At 51.8% G+C, this 13,469-nt stretch overlaps 6 protein-coding genes across 6 annotated transcripts; 3 read left to right on the top strand and 3 right to left on the bottom strand.

Moving 5' to 3' along the window:
- Positions 1 to 119: 119 nt before the first annotated feature.
- NECHADRAFT_69670 (uncharacterized protein) lies at positions 120 to 1,732 on the top strand (the record flags this gene model as incomplete). The annotated part of the gene is made up of 1 exon (XM_003051287.1): positions 120 to 1,732. The coding sequence occupies exon 1, from the start codon at positions 167 to 169 to the stop codon at positions 1,730 to 1,732; it is 1,566 nt and encodes a 521-aa protein (XP_003051333.1). The 5' UTR covers positions 120 to 166.
- A 2,427-nt stretch (positions 1,733 to 4,159) lies between these two features.
- Positions 4,160 to 5,148, top strand: NECHADRAFT_69668 (uncharacterized protein; the record flags this gene model as incomplete). The annotated part of the gene is made up of 4 exons (XM_003051286.1): positions 4,160 to 4,483; positions 4,534 to 4,569; positions 4,617 to 5,014; positions 5,067 to 5,148. Exons 1-4 carry the CDS (start codon positions 4,301 to 4,303, stop codon positions 5,146 to 5,148), a joined length of 699 nt encoding a protein of 232 aa, XP_003051332.1. The 5' UTR covers positions 4,160 to 4,300.
- A 391-nt stretch (positions 5,149 to 5,539) lies between these two features.
- Positions 5,540 to 7,236, top strand: NECHADRAFT_61410 (uncharacterized protein). The gene has a single exon (XM_003051285.1). The coding sequence runs from the start codon at positions 5,641 to 5,643 to the stop codon at positions 7,054 to 7,056; it is 1,416 nt and encodes a 471-aa protein (XP_003051331.1). The 5' UTR covers positions 5,540 to 5,640; the 3' UTR covers positions 7,057 to 7,236.
- Positions 7,237 to 7,479: 243 nt separating this feature from the next.
- Positions 7,480 to 8,773, bottom strand: NECHADRAFT_41594 (uncharacterized protein; the record flags this gene model as incomplete). Its single annotated transcript, XM_003050899.1, has 2 exons — positions 7,480 to 8,632; positions 8,682 to 8,773. 2 exons carry the CDS (start codon positions 8,771 to 8,773, stop codon positions 7,480 to 7,482), a joined length of 1,245 nt encoding a protein of 414 aa, XP_003050945.1.
- Positions 8,774 to 9,701: 928 nt separating this feature from the next.
- Positions 9,702 to 10,170, bottom strand: NECHADRAFT_80701 (uncharacterized protein; the record flags this gene model as incomplete). The annotated part of the gene is made up of 2 exons (XM_003050898.1): positions 9,702 to 9,906; positions 9,953 to 10,170. The coding sequence occupies 2 exons, from the start codon at positions 10,168 to 10,170 to the stop codon at positions 9,702 to 9,704; spliced, it is 423 nt and encodes a 140-aa protein (XP_003050944.1).
- A 215-nt stretch (positions 10,171 to 10,385) lies between these two features.
- On the bottom strand, positions 10,386 to 11,693 carry NECHADRAFT_69663 (uncharacterized protein). Its single transcript, XM_003050897.1, has 3 exons — positions 11,501 to 11,693; positions 11,150 to 11,453; positions 10,386 to 11,102 (listed from the first exon to the last, which is right to left on the bottom strand). Exons 1-3 carry the CDS (start codon positions 11,621 to 11,623, stop codon positions 10,606 to 10,608), a joined length of 924 nt encoding a protein of 307 aa, XP_003050943.1. The 5' UTR covers positions 11,624 to 11,693; the 3' UTR covers positions 10,386 to 10,605.
- Positions 11,694 to 13,469: the final 1,776 nt, after the last annotated feature.

The following is a 13,469-nucleotide window of genomic DNA, read 5'->3' as shown; positions in this document are numbered from 1 at the left end:
TTCGTCGTCACTCGGCGTCGCGCTCCCCGTCACGTCGGGACAAGAACCCCAGCCCAACCCAACCGCTTCAATTTTCCCCTCTTGTTCATATTCGAGTATTTATTCTCTGTCTTTATTGTGTGAGCTCTTTTACCGAGTCACCTACATATTTTATTTTTCAGTTACAATGGCGTCTGAAGAGCTGTCTTTGCCTCGTCTTCCCGGTGTCTCCTGGGATGAGCACTCTCAGAGCTTCTCCAACAACCCTCGCAAACGCGTCCGCAATTCCACTTCCAAGCACGCGCCATCTCCCGCCTTTAATAATTCAAGTGACCCGGCCATCTTCTCCAGCGATGATGATCCGGCCTTGGATAATTATGTAGAGGGCAGGCGCAAGAAGCGCTACGTCGGTTCTTGGTTCCAGCAGCATCCTACCTCGTCTGACTCGACCTTTGGCGGGGACAGCCGCGATACCATTCACGTCACCAAGCAGAGACGCGCTTGGTCGCGACAAGCAGACAGTGGCGTGTTCCTCCCCAGTGATGGTGATGGAAATGAGAGCGACGATGTTATGGACCTCCCTGAACCCCCGAAGCCGCGGCTTCCGCAGCTCAACCGCGTCGTGCGCCGCGTCTCCAAGGCGGAGCAAATGGCTCGCGACAAGGTCCAAGCCTGTCTCGATCAAGGCGAAGAGACAATTGACTTTTGGTCAATGGGATTGGAAGACATCTCCAATGATACCATCAGTCCTTTGTCGCAGTTCACCTGCATCCCTGTCGTCACCAAGGATGTCGCCTTTGAGCAAAAGGACCCTGAGCTCAAGATCTATATGGCCATGAACCGGTTGACTCGGGTTCCCGGTACCATCTTTGATCTCACGCATCTCACTATCCTCAGTCTTCGCCACAACAAGCTTACCGAGCTTCCGTCTGCAATTGCCAAGCTTCACAATCTCAAAGAGCTCAACGTTTCACAGAACCGGCTGCGACATCTGCCTGTGGAACTCCTCGATCTATTCTCGTCAGACAATGATCTTCGCACCCTTGTTGTGCACCCCAATCCATTCTGGCAGCCAAGTGACCAATTGGTGCGGGTTTCAGAAGACCAAATTGATAACTCGCTCTTTTCTTACACACCAGAGTCAGAGTCCTCCCAATTGCCCCATTTGGTGAGCAGGGTTTTGGGTCGCTCCCCCCTGCAACTCTCCAATACGACAGGCAGGGTCATATCAGATTTCAAGTTTCCCACAGACCATACCAAACACATTCTTCCTGTCGACGATTCAGAGTCTGACAGCTCCACATCCTCTCCAGTCTCTGCCACTCCCAAGTCACAACTCCAAGCGAGTCGTGTCCCGAGCCTCCTTGAAACAGCCCTCCGAGCTTGTTATCAAAGTGCTCAGCTCCCAGAGATGCCATACTACATCCCTGACGGCCTCACCCACCTGCGGAAGCTTCTTGAAAGGGCACAACGACAGAAGGATGCTGGTGGCTTGACCTGCTCGCGGTGTCGCAAGTTTATGGTTATCCCAACTGTTGAATGGGTCGAGTGGCGGGAGATCCGAACTTGCAAGATAGCTGGTTCAGAAGCGCCCGAAGTCTTGCGTATGACGCCGCTGAGTATGGCTGAGGGTGAGAGGACTGTGCCGTTTGTGTATAGAGGATGCTCATGGCGATGTGGGCCGGGGGGGATGGATAAGGCAAGTTGGGGCTTGCCATCTGGGGAACTTCATTCACTTACAGCGGATGTTTGAGCGTTTAAGCATGACTGGGTAACGGCGTTTTTGAATATGGCAGATTAAGCGATTTGCGTGTATATGACTGGGGGCTTTGGGTATGGGGCCTTGGCTGTTGAAACCATTAACATCTCTAGAGATTGAGATATATGAACCCTATATTGGGTGGTACAAAGTTGGGGGAAATAATGATTGTGATTTACCTCCTACCTACACTTGTCTACAGCTATACGGTATAGCCCTTGAGTGAAAATGAGGTCCTACTGTGATGACTCTTTCGTCAAAGCCTTATCGCAATATTCACAACCAAAGGGCTGCGTGACCTCTTCAAGGAGGTTCCTGCGATGGGAGTAGGTTCAAGTTCACGACAGACATGCTACCGCCTGTACCTATAACAAACACTTGACTTGTACTGTCGACTTACACGCAAGGTATCGCCCCCTGTCGTGTTGGCTGCGGCTCTTACATCGCCGGGGCTGCATGCATAAAACTGCCCCATATCTATACGCCACACATTAGTTCCCGGTCCGTGGAGGTTCATCATCCTCGATGACATATCCAAGATATGCAGGCCGTCTTGGCTTGCAAGGGTGAGGTTACCAGCTGGGGGGTAGAGGGCTTTTTTCTAATTGTGGTATTTGTAATCGAGAAGACTATCGTTATTGTCCGAGGGAAGTAGTTCCTTCTTGGAGTCTCGAGAGCCATTGCGCTCTGAGTGTCATTGAAGGATGTTGGCGGTGAGCTCCGAGGGCGGTGTACAGCTCGTACGATCCCGGAGAGAGCAATGTCAGCATTGATATGCAGCAGAGTAGTCGCTCTCAAGCAGAATACACTCTTATCTCGAACATCGGGTCCTTCCCTCTAGTCATTGTCTGAATATGTTGGCTCGCAGCCACTCATGTCGACTATCGATGCTGATGCCACAACTACTCGCCGTGATGCCTATCCATCAACCGCCTTTTGACTTGAACGTGTCTGGATTCAGCTGAACGTTTTTAAACTATATTTCTGCTTCAAGGCGAGCTGGAAAAAAAAAGTCTCGTCAACTGCATGACCGATACTCCGGGCACCACGGGGTAGAAGCTTGTTGTCTTGGTCAACTAATCACGAGTCACGCATACAAGCATCGTGTTCCGAGACAGATGCGTGCAACCCAAGATCTCCAACTTGAGTAACTTGCAACCAAATCACAAGAGCGTTCCCTAGGTGCATAGAATCCTGCCATCATGGGGCCCTATCGAACCGGCGTGTCATGCCTGCTGACGCACACCACCACGAATAGTGCATGAGGACAGGATCGGTGTTGCAATCTACAACATCAAAGACCTAGCGCAAATATGATTAAAGACGTGAGAATAGAGCTGAGTGTGTGTCAGAAGAGCAAAAATACTATTCAAGGTGCTCGGCAGCAACCAACTATCAAATTGGAACAAAGGCAAAAAGAAGGTCTCGGAGGGAGTCGAACCCTCGCTGGCGGAATCAGAATCCGCAGTCATAGCCGTTAGACCACGAAACCAACTGATGACTTGACGACCCAAAATTGGGGATTATGACCACTGCCACACTAACCTCGCAACTCTAAAACGCACGCCGGACCCAAGATTCCAGATTCTTTCTTTCCCGATACAGATCTCACAGTATCTCTATAGTTTATATCTAAAGATGCGTTCTTCACATGTCTAACAGTAACACTTTCTGTGATACACCCAACGCCAGTGATTGTGACATGGACCCAATTGGACGTGGGCCGACAAGGTTCCTGTCAACCCCCACAGTTTGCTGTTCCATCAGCCCTATCTCTGTTACTCAAAGCCAACCGACGACGCTCGTTGTCGTTATTTTGACAGACAGCTTGGTTGACAGTAACAATTGAGTACAGTTGCACGCTCTTGAGCCGCCCCTCCCCCAGCAATCTTCCCCATTGTCCTTTCTTCCCTATCTCTTTGTGGGGATCTGAGAAAAAGCCTGGTGGAGACATTCACTTCATGGACATGAGGAAATGTTGCTCATCAAGCGAATTCATTATTCGGATTTACGGAATAACAATGAGACAACAGTAGCTCGAGTCCCCATAGCAGCTTAGCTCATGATTATACATTTATATCAAATACTTATTCAGCGCAATTTCCCATGGAAGTCTTCCCTTCTTTACTTTTGGGAATGGCCTTGACGTGTATCAACATCTCACCGGGAGCTGTGTAAGGGCAGATTGTGGTCCGGATTTACGGAAGAGGGAATTCAAATCAGAAAATCAAGGAATATATAATCAAACAAGCCCATAGAAGCTACAGGAATTCCCAATGAGGCTCCCGCGCGGCTGAAAAGCAGCAAATCGTCTAGATATCCCGTTTCCAAATTCATCTCTAGGGTAACTTAAGCCGAACTCCACCTACCGCACCAATTTCTCATTGGACAAACGACCTCCAACTCTTTGCCATGTCCGACGAGCAGCAGCAGCAGCAGAACAACAAGAGCACCGTCTTCCGCTGGCTCCTCATCTTTCTCGTCCCGCTCATTTCCCTCGCCATCTGGGCCTACAAACCAGACACAGCTACTACCGCCGTCACAAAAGAAGAAAAAGACAAAATGTCTATTGCCCCGCTCGTCTTCCCCGCGGCGTCTCGCCACACGGCTACCGTCATTTTTGTCCATGGTTTGGGCGATACGGGCCATGGATGGGCTTCGGCTGTTGAGAATTGGCGGAGGAGGCAGAGGCTTGATGAGGTCAAGATTATCTTGCCTCATGCGCCTCAGATTCCCATTAGTGTGGTGAGTTTGGATTGTCCTGGGTTGAGGAGAATTGGAACTGACGGGCTTAGAACATGGGAATGAGAATGCCGGGATGGTTTGACGTGGTAAGTTATTTTATTCACTTCAAGGATATCCTTCTTACACCGTGTAGAAGCAACTTGGCGGCGATGTCAACACCCTCGTCCGTAGCGAGGACATAGAGGGCATCAAGCGAAGCCAGCAGTACTTCCACAACCTGATCCAGGAGGAGATCGACTCCGGCATCCCTTCGGAGCGCATCGTCCTCGGCGGCTTCTCCCAAGGCGGCGCCATGTCCATCCTGTCAGGCCTTACCTGCAAGAACAAGCTCGGAGGCATCATTGGCATGTCGTCGTGGCTTCTCCTCTCGCAGAGCTTCGCGGGAATGGTGTCGCCCACCGACGCCAACCGACAGACCCCCGTCAAGATGTTCCACGGCGACGCGGACCCCATTGTCAATATTCAGCGGGGCAAGCTGAGCGTTGACCTTCTCAAGGAGCTTGGCTACGATGTGTCTTGGAAGGTTTACCCGTAAGTTTGACATCTCATTGAAATTGTGAGTGTTATGCTGACTATTATCTAGTGGTATGGGACATTCTGCTTGTCTGGAGGAGTTGGACGAGGTGGAGGCTTTCCTGCGACAGCAGCTCCCTCCCAAGAACTAGGAGAAATGTTTAGACAGCGTTACTTGAAGTACCTAGACTTGAGAGATCTTCTAGACAACAGCTAGAACACAATCAACAAAAAAAGGGTTCAACATGTCAGATGGACCAATCATTCCCCCACTCTTACTGCCGCGTGGCCGTAACCTTGTGATGGTACAACCTCTTGATGCTCAATGACGTGCGCTGCCACGAATTGCGCTAGGTAGGACGGACCGCCAAGTGCCCTAGGATTACAGTGGGGCCACCTCCTCATCCCTCCCTCCCCCGGGCGGACTGGGCTTCTCCAACCGTTCGCCGGCCCCGGCTTCACCTCGTCTCCGAAACCTTCTCCGTCATATGCTCAATTCGATTCTCATCCATTCTTCCCTCCACGCTCTCTCTCCTCACCATCCTCAGGCTCAAGTTACGAGCTATGCTCCTCACCTCGGTGAGCGCCCGTCCGCCGTCGTCGCCGAGAGCCCTCAGGTAAACAAACAAACACACCAAAAAAACATGGCCTCGGAACAACAACTCTCTCGTCCTGCGTCCCCCACGCCGTCGCAGCTCCCGCCTGTCCCCGGATCTCCCGTATACTCGATCGCGTCCACGGCGAATCCCCTCTCCCAGTTCAGCTTACCGCTTCCCCCGCCTCCGCGACCCGCTCATGCCGTCTTGACCAAAGCCGATCTCGAAAACTCTCAGCAAGCTTATTCGGACCTCGTCTCCTCGGCAAAGGCTTATCGCCTCGCCCTCGCCGCGTTATCTACTGCCGCCTCTACCTTTGGGTCAGCTTTAGAAGCATGCGCAAGACTCAAGGAGGCTCGCGCTGAGCCTATCGGCCCGTCTGGTGCCAACATGACGGCTAGCTTCACCACAAAGGGCTCTTGTACCGCCGATATGCTCATGTCGGCTTCGGGAGTCCACTATCTCGTCGCGAACCACCAGCAGATTCTCTCTGAGACTGTCTACCGGTCCTTTGAGGTTCCACTACTACACGACCTCGACAAGTGGCAGACTGTTATCGACGATGAGGAGGAGACATACAAGCAAAAGATAAAGGCACAGAGCAGGGAGATTAAGCGTCTGGAAAAGGAAGGCCTGAAGCTTCACAAGCAGCGACGGCGTGATGTCTCGCGTTTCCGAGCCCACCTGGTAGAGCTGACGACGAAGCTCGACGGCCTAACAACGCTACACGCAGACCACGCACGCACATTACTGAGGGAAAGTCAAGAGACGAGTGCAAGGATCGTTGATGCCAGCTGTAGCCTCGTGCGCGCAGAGGTGGACATCTTTGAGGGCCTGGCAAGAAAAGGCTGGAGTGGCGGCGGTCTAGACGACCTCCTCGAAAAGGGTCAGGACCTATTCGCGACAGAGGAAGACACGGCAAACCTCAGCGGTAGCAGCGGAGAAACACCAAAACTCTTCTCTATCCTGCCCCCGAAGAGCATACTCGCCGACACGGGATCCGAAGCGTCCAGACCAGGCCACGCAAGGAGCGATAGCCTCCTCATGGAAGCCGACCGGTACCAGTCCCTCGCAGCGCTAGCCTCGGATTCGAAGCAGAGCAGCGGGGGTAATGACAGCGACAGTGTCTTTTCAACAGACTTCAACAAGCCCCGGAACGCGAGGCCGTTTTCACCGCAGCCTATCCGCCGCGTGCCGACGGACGTGACGTTTGACTCGCTCTCTGGGAGTGTGCCCTGTGGACTTGAGGATGAGGAACTGCACAGGCCGGAGCTGATGCCTGTTGCAGAAGCAGACGGGGAAGAGGAACGACATGACGACGGCCAAGAGAATGAGGAGGAGCCTAGAGGGAGGCCACCGACTTCTGATTCAGCAAGGGAAAGGACACGGTCACCGGGTCTCATCACGGATGCCAGCTCTGCAGACGCAGCATGGAGTGGTGATGATGCTAAAAGTCCTGGGTGATGATGGGACTGTCTACTTTCGGGAGTTATCTGCTAGGGCGTTTGTGTGGGTATTGTATTTTGCAAGACATTCTCTTCACGGAGGGCTGGCTGGGACCGGCAATAGATTTGCATCCATGGGTACTTGTTCTCGTTGGTTGGTTGATATGATAGTGTTGTACAAACATTATGTGGTTTCTTGATCTCTATGCCTATGCCTCCCAAAGTACGGATAGGCCATTCAGAACCAGATATGGCCCATTCATTCATTCCCACACGCCTGACGCCATGACCATGACCGTAATACGCCTTGGCCAATGATTAACCTTTATCCTTCATACACTGCAGTAATGATGCTGCTGCTGCTCTTCCTCTTCTTCTTGCTCTTGCTCCTGCTTCTGCTACGTCGACGGATTTTGCGCTTCCAAAACCAACATGTCATCTCCTAGTCATCCTTGTCGGCGTTGAGCACATCACCACTGAACAGTCCAAATGTGGCATCCAGCCACCAGATGAGCTTCCAGTACAAACTCGCGCGGGTCCAGTCGAATTCGCCAGTCTCGGTACGGGGGACCTCGTTACCAATCATGCTACCACCGAACCACTTGACAAAGGGGATGGCATTGACCAAACGTTGCATAACCGTCTGCTGAGGAAGAAGTGCCTGCTCAGCGGGGAGAAGGGTGGCACGGCGGGCGGTAGGGATGCGACGACAGAAGACACTATCTTCATCTTGGATCTCGATTGGCTCGATGCCTGTGGTGGTGCTTTGAGGTAGCGGCTCGGTAACGGTTGCGGTCGACTGGCTGATGGTTCCCGTGTCCATTGTGAGGCTTGATGTTTGCGAGTGAGGAGGAGAAAGATCGAGGAGACGGCTGTTGAACGAAGTAGGCATTCCGCTGAAGCTCTTGGTCCTAGGAGTAGGAGCTGGCATGCTCTGAGATCGCGAAAGGTCGGGGACAGCGTTGTCAACATCGGGGCAAGCTTCGTCCTTGGCAGGGGGGTGTCCTCGGTAAGGCTCAGCATACACCAAGTGTCCCAGTATCCTCTGAGGGCTGGCATAGATGGCCGTCTCGCCAGCTTCACTGCTTCCAAATGTGACCTTGACCCAATGCTCTCCACCGTCTGCCCGGTTCACCAGCGCTCGCTCGTCTGAGGTCAAGGTCCGGCGTCGCGTGAAGGCAGGATCTCGGAGCTCAGACTTGTACCGGCGCTGATTCGCAGGAGGCTCGCGGGGGTAATCTTCGAGGATGGTACCGGCCAGTCCCTCGTATCGCGAGATGGCAGCGTACTGCTGGGTGGATGATCGGTAACCGCGAAGGATAATCTCGACGGGGGTAGACGTGACGGGTCGCTGGGCGGCTGCCTCCTCCTGCATCATGCCGCTATTCTTACGCTGGACGGCAGGCGCGGGAGCGGCAGCGGCCTGGTTGTTAACCCAGTCGCCAAAGAGCTTGTCTGCGGCGGCGAGGGTGGGATTCTCGCGGCTTCGGGCTGGTGTCCCTGTTCGTGATCGGGAACGACGATTGGATTTGCCAAACGAGCCAGACTCGGCGACGGTGCGGCGAGAGCGAGTGCTGCCCTGAGGACCATCTTGTCTAGATAAAAGGTCAGCTTTGGGAGGGGGGAGATGGCGAAAGGCCGTACTGGTTGAAATACATGGCGTATGGCCGCTTGATGCCATCGTCGCCAATGTAGCACTCGTCGTCGGGGACGTTGTGAAGGATGAGAGGAGCCATGATGGGAGAAGGTGCTCGCCGAGCCGTAGATGGAGGTCGGCGATGATAGAGGATCGTGGTTGGTGAGATGAAGAGTGTCAATGTTCACACGCGATGGCCCCCAAGTCGAGGTTGAGTTCTCTTGACTTTTTGGCGGGAACCAATTTTGGCAGTTGCACAGCAACCACTGAGGTTAGGCCGTTTAGGTAGGAGCCACCGATGATGTGGGGCTAAGTTTCTCCGCGTTCCGCTGGAGCTTCTACAAGATGGCCCCTGATGAAAGCAGCCTCTTCCACTCCATTTTCATTGTTATTGTTAAAAAAGTGGAAAAAAAAGAAAGAAAAAAATCATGGCCCTTTCAGAAGTACATCTCATGTGAAAGGAGGTGGCTGTTTTCGTCACCAAGACAAGTGTGGAGCTAAACTTGTGAATCGCATCGCGTTGATCAATGACTTGCATGTAATGCTATCACCCTGGGTATATCAATCGCCTCAAACAAAGGCAATATCAGGCAAAAAGGATATAGAAAGAGGCAAGAAAGGACCAAAGGCGTCCCATAATGATAAAAGGGAAGTCTTGACCGAAAAATGAAAATGCACTTCAACATCGCAAGCGTTGCATTCTAATCCAGAGAGAAAATGGGGTATCATGTTTGCTGTTAGTGTTGCTCCTCTCTTCCATCAAGCCAGCTCGTGCAGTGGATGCATCGCGCAGACTATGTTTGTTAGCTAAGAACTCAGTTCAAAGAATTGTACTCTCACCTTTTCGTTGATCCTTTGTCTGCAGTACTTGCACTTCTTGGTGTGCTTGATGATAGGCTCGGTCGACGCGAGCTGGTATAGGTGTGCAAGCCCATACAGCGAGAGACCGAGTATGGCAAATGATATGACCTGGCTGATAAACGACCTGATGCTATTAGTCTCTGGACAAGATATAATGAGCGCATATCTCACCCGTAGGCCATGACAACGGCGCCATCATCTTGCGCCTGATGCAGCGTGTTGTATCCCGTCTCAGAGTCAAAGTTGGGTCCAGGCTTCAGCACCGCAAACTTCTCCTCCATGTTCTTGTTGATCGGGAGAATGATGGATATGGGCGGCATGAGAACATCACTGACAAATGACTTGACCAAGTCTGTAAAGGCAGCGGCGAGACTATCACGGTCAGCGTTGAAGCCTACACAAACGCGAGCTCACTCACATTAAACCAAAGGCAATCTGGAGAATGTTGCCTTGAAATGCAAAGTCGACAAAGCCGTCCCAGAAACGACGTACTCTTCGTTGCCCGCGGTCGAGTAGCGAGTCCGACTCTCCTGAGCCGGACTCTTCATCATGGAAGCCACCGGGCATGGTCTGGTAGCCGGTAGGGCGAGATGTTCCCCAGAGTCGAGGCAGGTTAAGACGAGAAGCCACAAACATTTGCTATGAAGTAGAGTAAAGTCGAGTTCTGAATTCAAATCAGGTTTGCCATATCATGACGCATACAAACAAGCTGCGAATGTTGGTGGTTGGTGTGGCACGACAGTTGGATGCCTGTCACTTTATTCAAGGGCAGCGGTGACGTCACAAGCACTATTCATGGGTCTACCAAGGCGATCTCCCAACATTGCACGCATGACACTGAGAAAGATCACTTGAAGCCAATTTGGATAGACCAGCTATCTTATTACTATTTGTTATTTAATAGTTGTTCATATGCCAATTGCGTGGCTGTGTGTATAATGTGTAAAGTCATAAAAGAGGGAAACCATTCTTCAACCCCTTAACAAGTTAAACACTCTGGTATCATAGCCGCCACCCCAAAACCGATTTTTAACCAAGGAAAGTGTGAATCATTCTAGTCGTTAGGGAAATTCAGTAGCTGCCCTTGCGAGGTGTCCACTGTCGCTTTCTCTCGCGTCGCATGAGGCAGAGGTGTGTCGTCCAGTAGATTGTCGCAGCAATCATGAGTCCAGAAGATGCCCAGGTCAAGGCGAGGAACTTTGTGCCAAGAGATGCGGAAATTCCAACATCATCGCCAACGTCGTTGATCTTGTCGACGCCCTTGTCGCCGGCGACTGTAACGAGAATGCTGCCCACTGTGAGACACAGTGCTGCGAGACTGGCGAGGCCGAGGTTGGCTGCGTTGACACCACGGCGTGAAAAGAGGAAGAAGGCTGCGAGACTGCCTAGCATAGCAAGACCCGAGAAGCCTACACCGAGGACGTAAAGCACAAACAAGGCGAGCAGAGCCGAGTTGAGCATATCGATCGCGTCCTGAATGTCATCGGGCCAGTTGATATCGGTCAGGCTGAGCTGGAAGGGACCAACTTCAAGCTGGTGGTCAAGCAACTCGGTAAGGTTGAATCGTTCTAAAAAGGTCAGCACATTTCCCAATGTTGCATCTCGAGTAACTCACTCTCAGGGGCCGAGTTGGTACAGTTGGTAACGTTGAACCCAGCACCGGGGCTCGTGGCATTGGGTTTAAAGTCTCCGTCGCACGTCGACATGACATGGATAGAGTACCACTCGGAAACACCAAGCCTGTCGGCCAGCTCGTCGGCGACATCTCCGGTAATGTCGTTGATCTCTTCCTTGACCTTTTCCTTGGCCTTTTCCCACTTGTCCTTGACACTGCCGAAGAGGTTGTCGTCGTCTTCCTCGTTGGTGGAGGCGTCGCTGCTGGTGTCGATCAAGTTTTGACCGATCATTGAGGTGTTGAGCTGGACTTGTTAGTAAAGAAACATACACGAGGACAATTTCAACTTACCCGTGCTACAGCATACTCTTCCATAAAGCCTTCATTATGTCCAGCAAAGAGGCACAGAATGGAGAGGATAAATGCCACCAAGGATAACACCAAGGGGAAAAAGACAAAAAACCTCGACAACATGGTGTAAGTCGCGTCTCCTATCACAATCGTCCTAGTTGAATATTCTTAAAGTATAAGCAAAATAGGGAATGTCCAGAAAGGAATACCAATAGAACATGTCCCCTTTGGGAGGTGGGAGTGCCCTATATAGGCATCCCTCCAACATCATGATGCAACATGATTCACTGTCAAAGAACCACCGCCATCCAAGCAAACGAAAAAAACCCCCAGCCGCCAAAGAATCAGAACCAGGTTTGACCCAGGTGAGCGCATCGCCCTGCAAATCATGGCCAGAAACAAAGGCCACTTCCACACGAGACATGACGCCCCAGCCAATCATGGCCCGCCGCGGATCCAAGGCGCTTGCGTCATGATCGGTGGTTGTCCCCTTGTTTGCAGGCGGCTGGGAAAACCGGTTCTTTGGCTTGCCGGTGGAGAAAGACCCCTGAAGTTTACTGTCAGCCACTCGAGCCGCCCACCGACGACGCGTGTGAAACTAGGCGGCGAGAGGCTTTCTTTGTTCGGCAACGTCGTCGTGTTTCTATCTTTGTTCGTTCAGAGAGGCCTCATTCTCGTGTTTGAACGTCCCCTTTGTGGGTTCTAGTGGATCTCTGGCTTTGTTGGACCCTGGATTTGAGTTAAGCATAATCGACACATTATGTTGTCCCGACAAGGTTTTGCTCGCTACGTGGCGATTTTTGGGCTTGGGACGAGCCTTGGCTGTGCATTGAATCAGTAGCACAACCGCTAATGCAACTAATGACGAACAATGCACCCTGAACTCTAGACAACAGCCGTCAATGGCCTCTGCGAACCTTCACATCACGGATCAATGAATACCATTCACTCCTGCTCTTCCTTGTTAACCTGACTGACTGCCCGCCGTTTCCAACCAAGAGCGGGTCATCCGCTCAATCACCAAGTCGGCTTCCGTAGCTCAGTTGGTTAGAGCGTCGTACTAATACTCCATCAGAGTGTTCTGTAATGCGAAGGCCTCTGGTTCAAGCCCAGGCGGAAGCATGCTGATAAAAGATTCCCATTTAGGTATCTTGGTCTACTTTTTAGACGCCTTGCCTCATATTTTTGGCTTATAATGTTATGGCTATGGAAGGAAAGGTCCACCTTCGTGGGCGAACTTGTTAAACTCGGGTTATGTCTCAGGCTCAAGCCCTGGCGGGAGTAATCCCATACGCTTTCTAGGTTCTTTCTTTTTGCATTTTTGAGGTCTTGATGATCGAGTTGTGCTTTGGTGATGTCCTGGGCTTGGTGTTGATTGATACTGAGGCTGTCACGTGGCGACCGTTGTACCTTAGGCAACCTTTACCATGAAGACAGCCTAAGGATTGCCGTTAGGTAAACCGTTGGCCTAAAGCGCCCGAGCCGACGGGAGTGGCGTTACATTTCAATCAAGTACTTCGAGGGCTAGCAAACTTCTCGAGGGCCAACACAGTGCGTGCCAGGTCCCGCAGTGATAGAGTCTTCCCGCCTCTGGCCCTGTCCTGGATGCCTATAGAGGACGGAGACATTGTCACTTCTACGGTGGTGATGAGCTTGATGTCTGAGAGGGGTTTTGAGAATCATGTTCTCTCCGACATCACTATGGGTTCTAGGTCAAAGGAGCGTTGGGGCCCTTCTCTACCAGGGCTAGGGGTTATGCCGGAATAGACGCTAGAGATATCTTCCAGCTTTGGTTCAACCTCTGGTCCTGGCTCTTCAATGAGCCCGGCCTTAGGATCCTGTCAAATGAATTCTCGACTGCCTCATATTGACTCATCGTTCTCTTCACTTACTGAGCAATGGCTGGGTCATATCCCCATCCTCGGAGTACCTTGATTTATAATAGCCAATTCATCACACCTCAGCCAGA

Source organism: Fusarium vanettenii, assembly GCF_000151355.1.
Source record: "Fusarium vanettenii 77-13-4 chromosome 5 genomic scaffold NECHAsca_5_chr5_3_0, whole genome shotgun sequence".
In the NCBI taxonomy this organism is placed as follows: Eukaryota; Fungi; Ascomycota; class Sordariomycetes; order Hypocreales; family Nectriaceae; genus Fusarium; species Fusarium vanettenii.
Note: the sequence above shows the minus strand (reverse complement) of the source record. Positions and strands in the feature narration are given on the sequence as shown.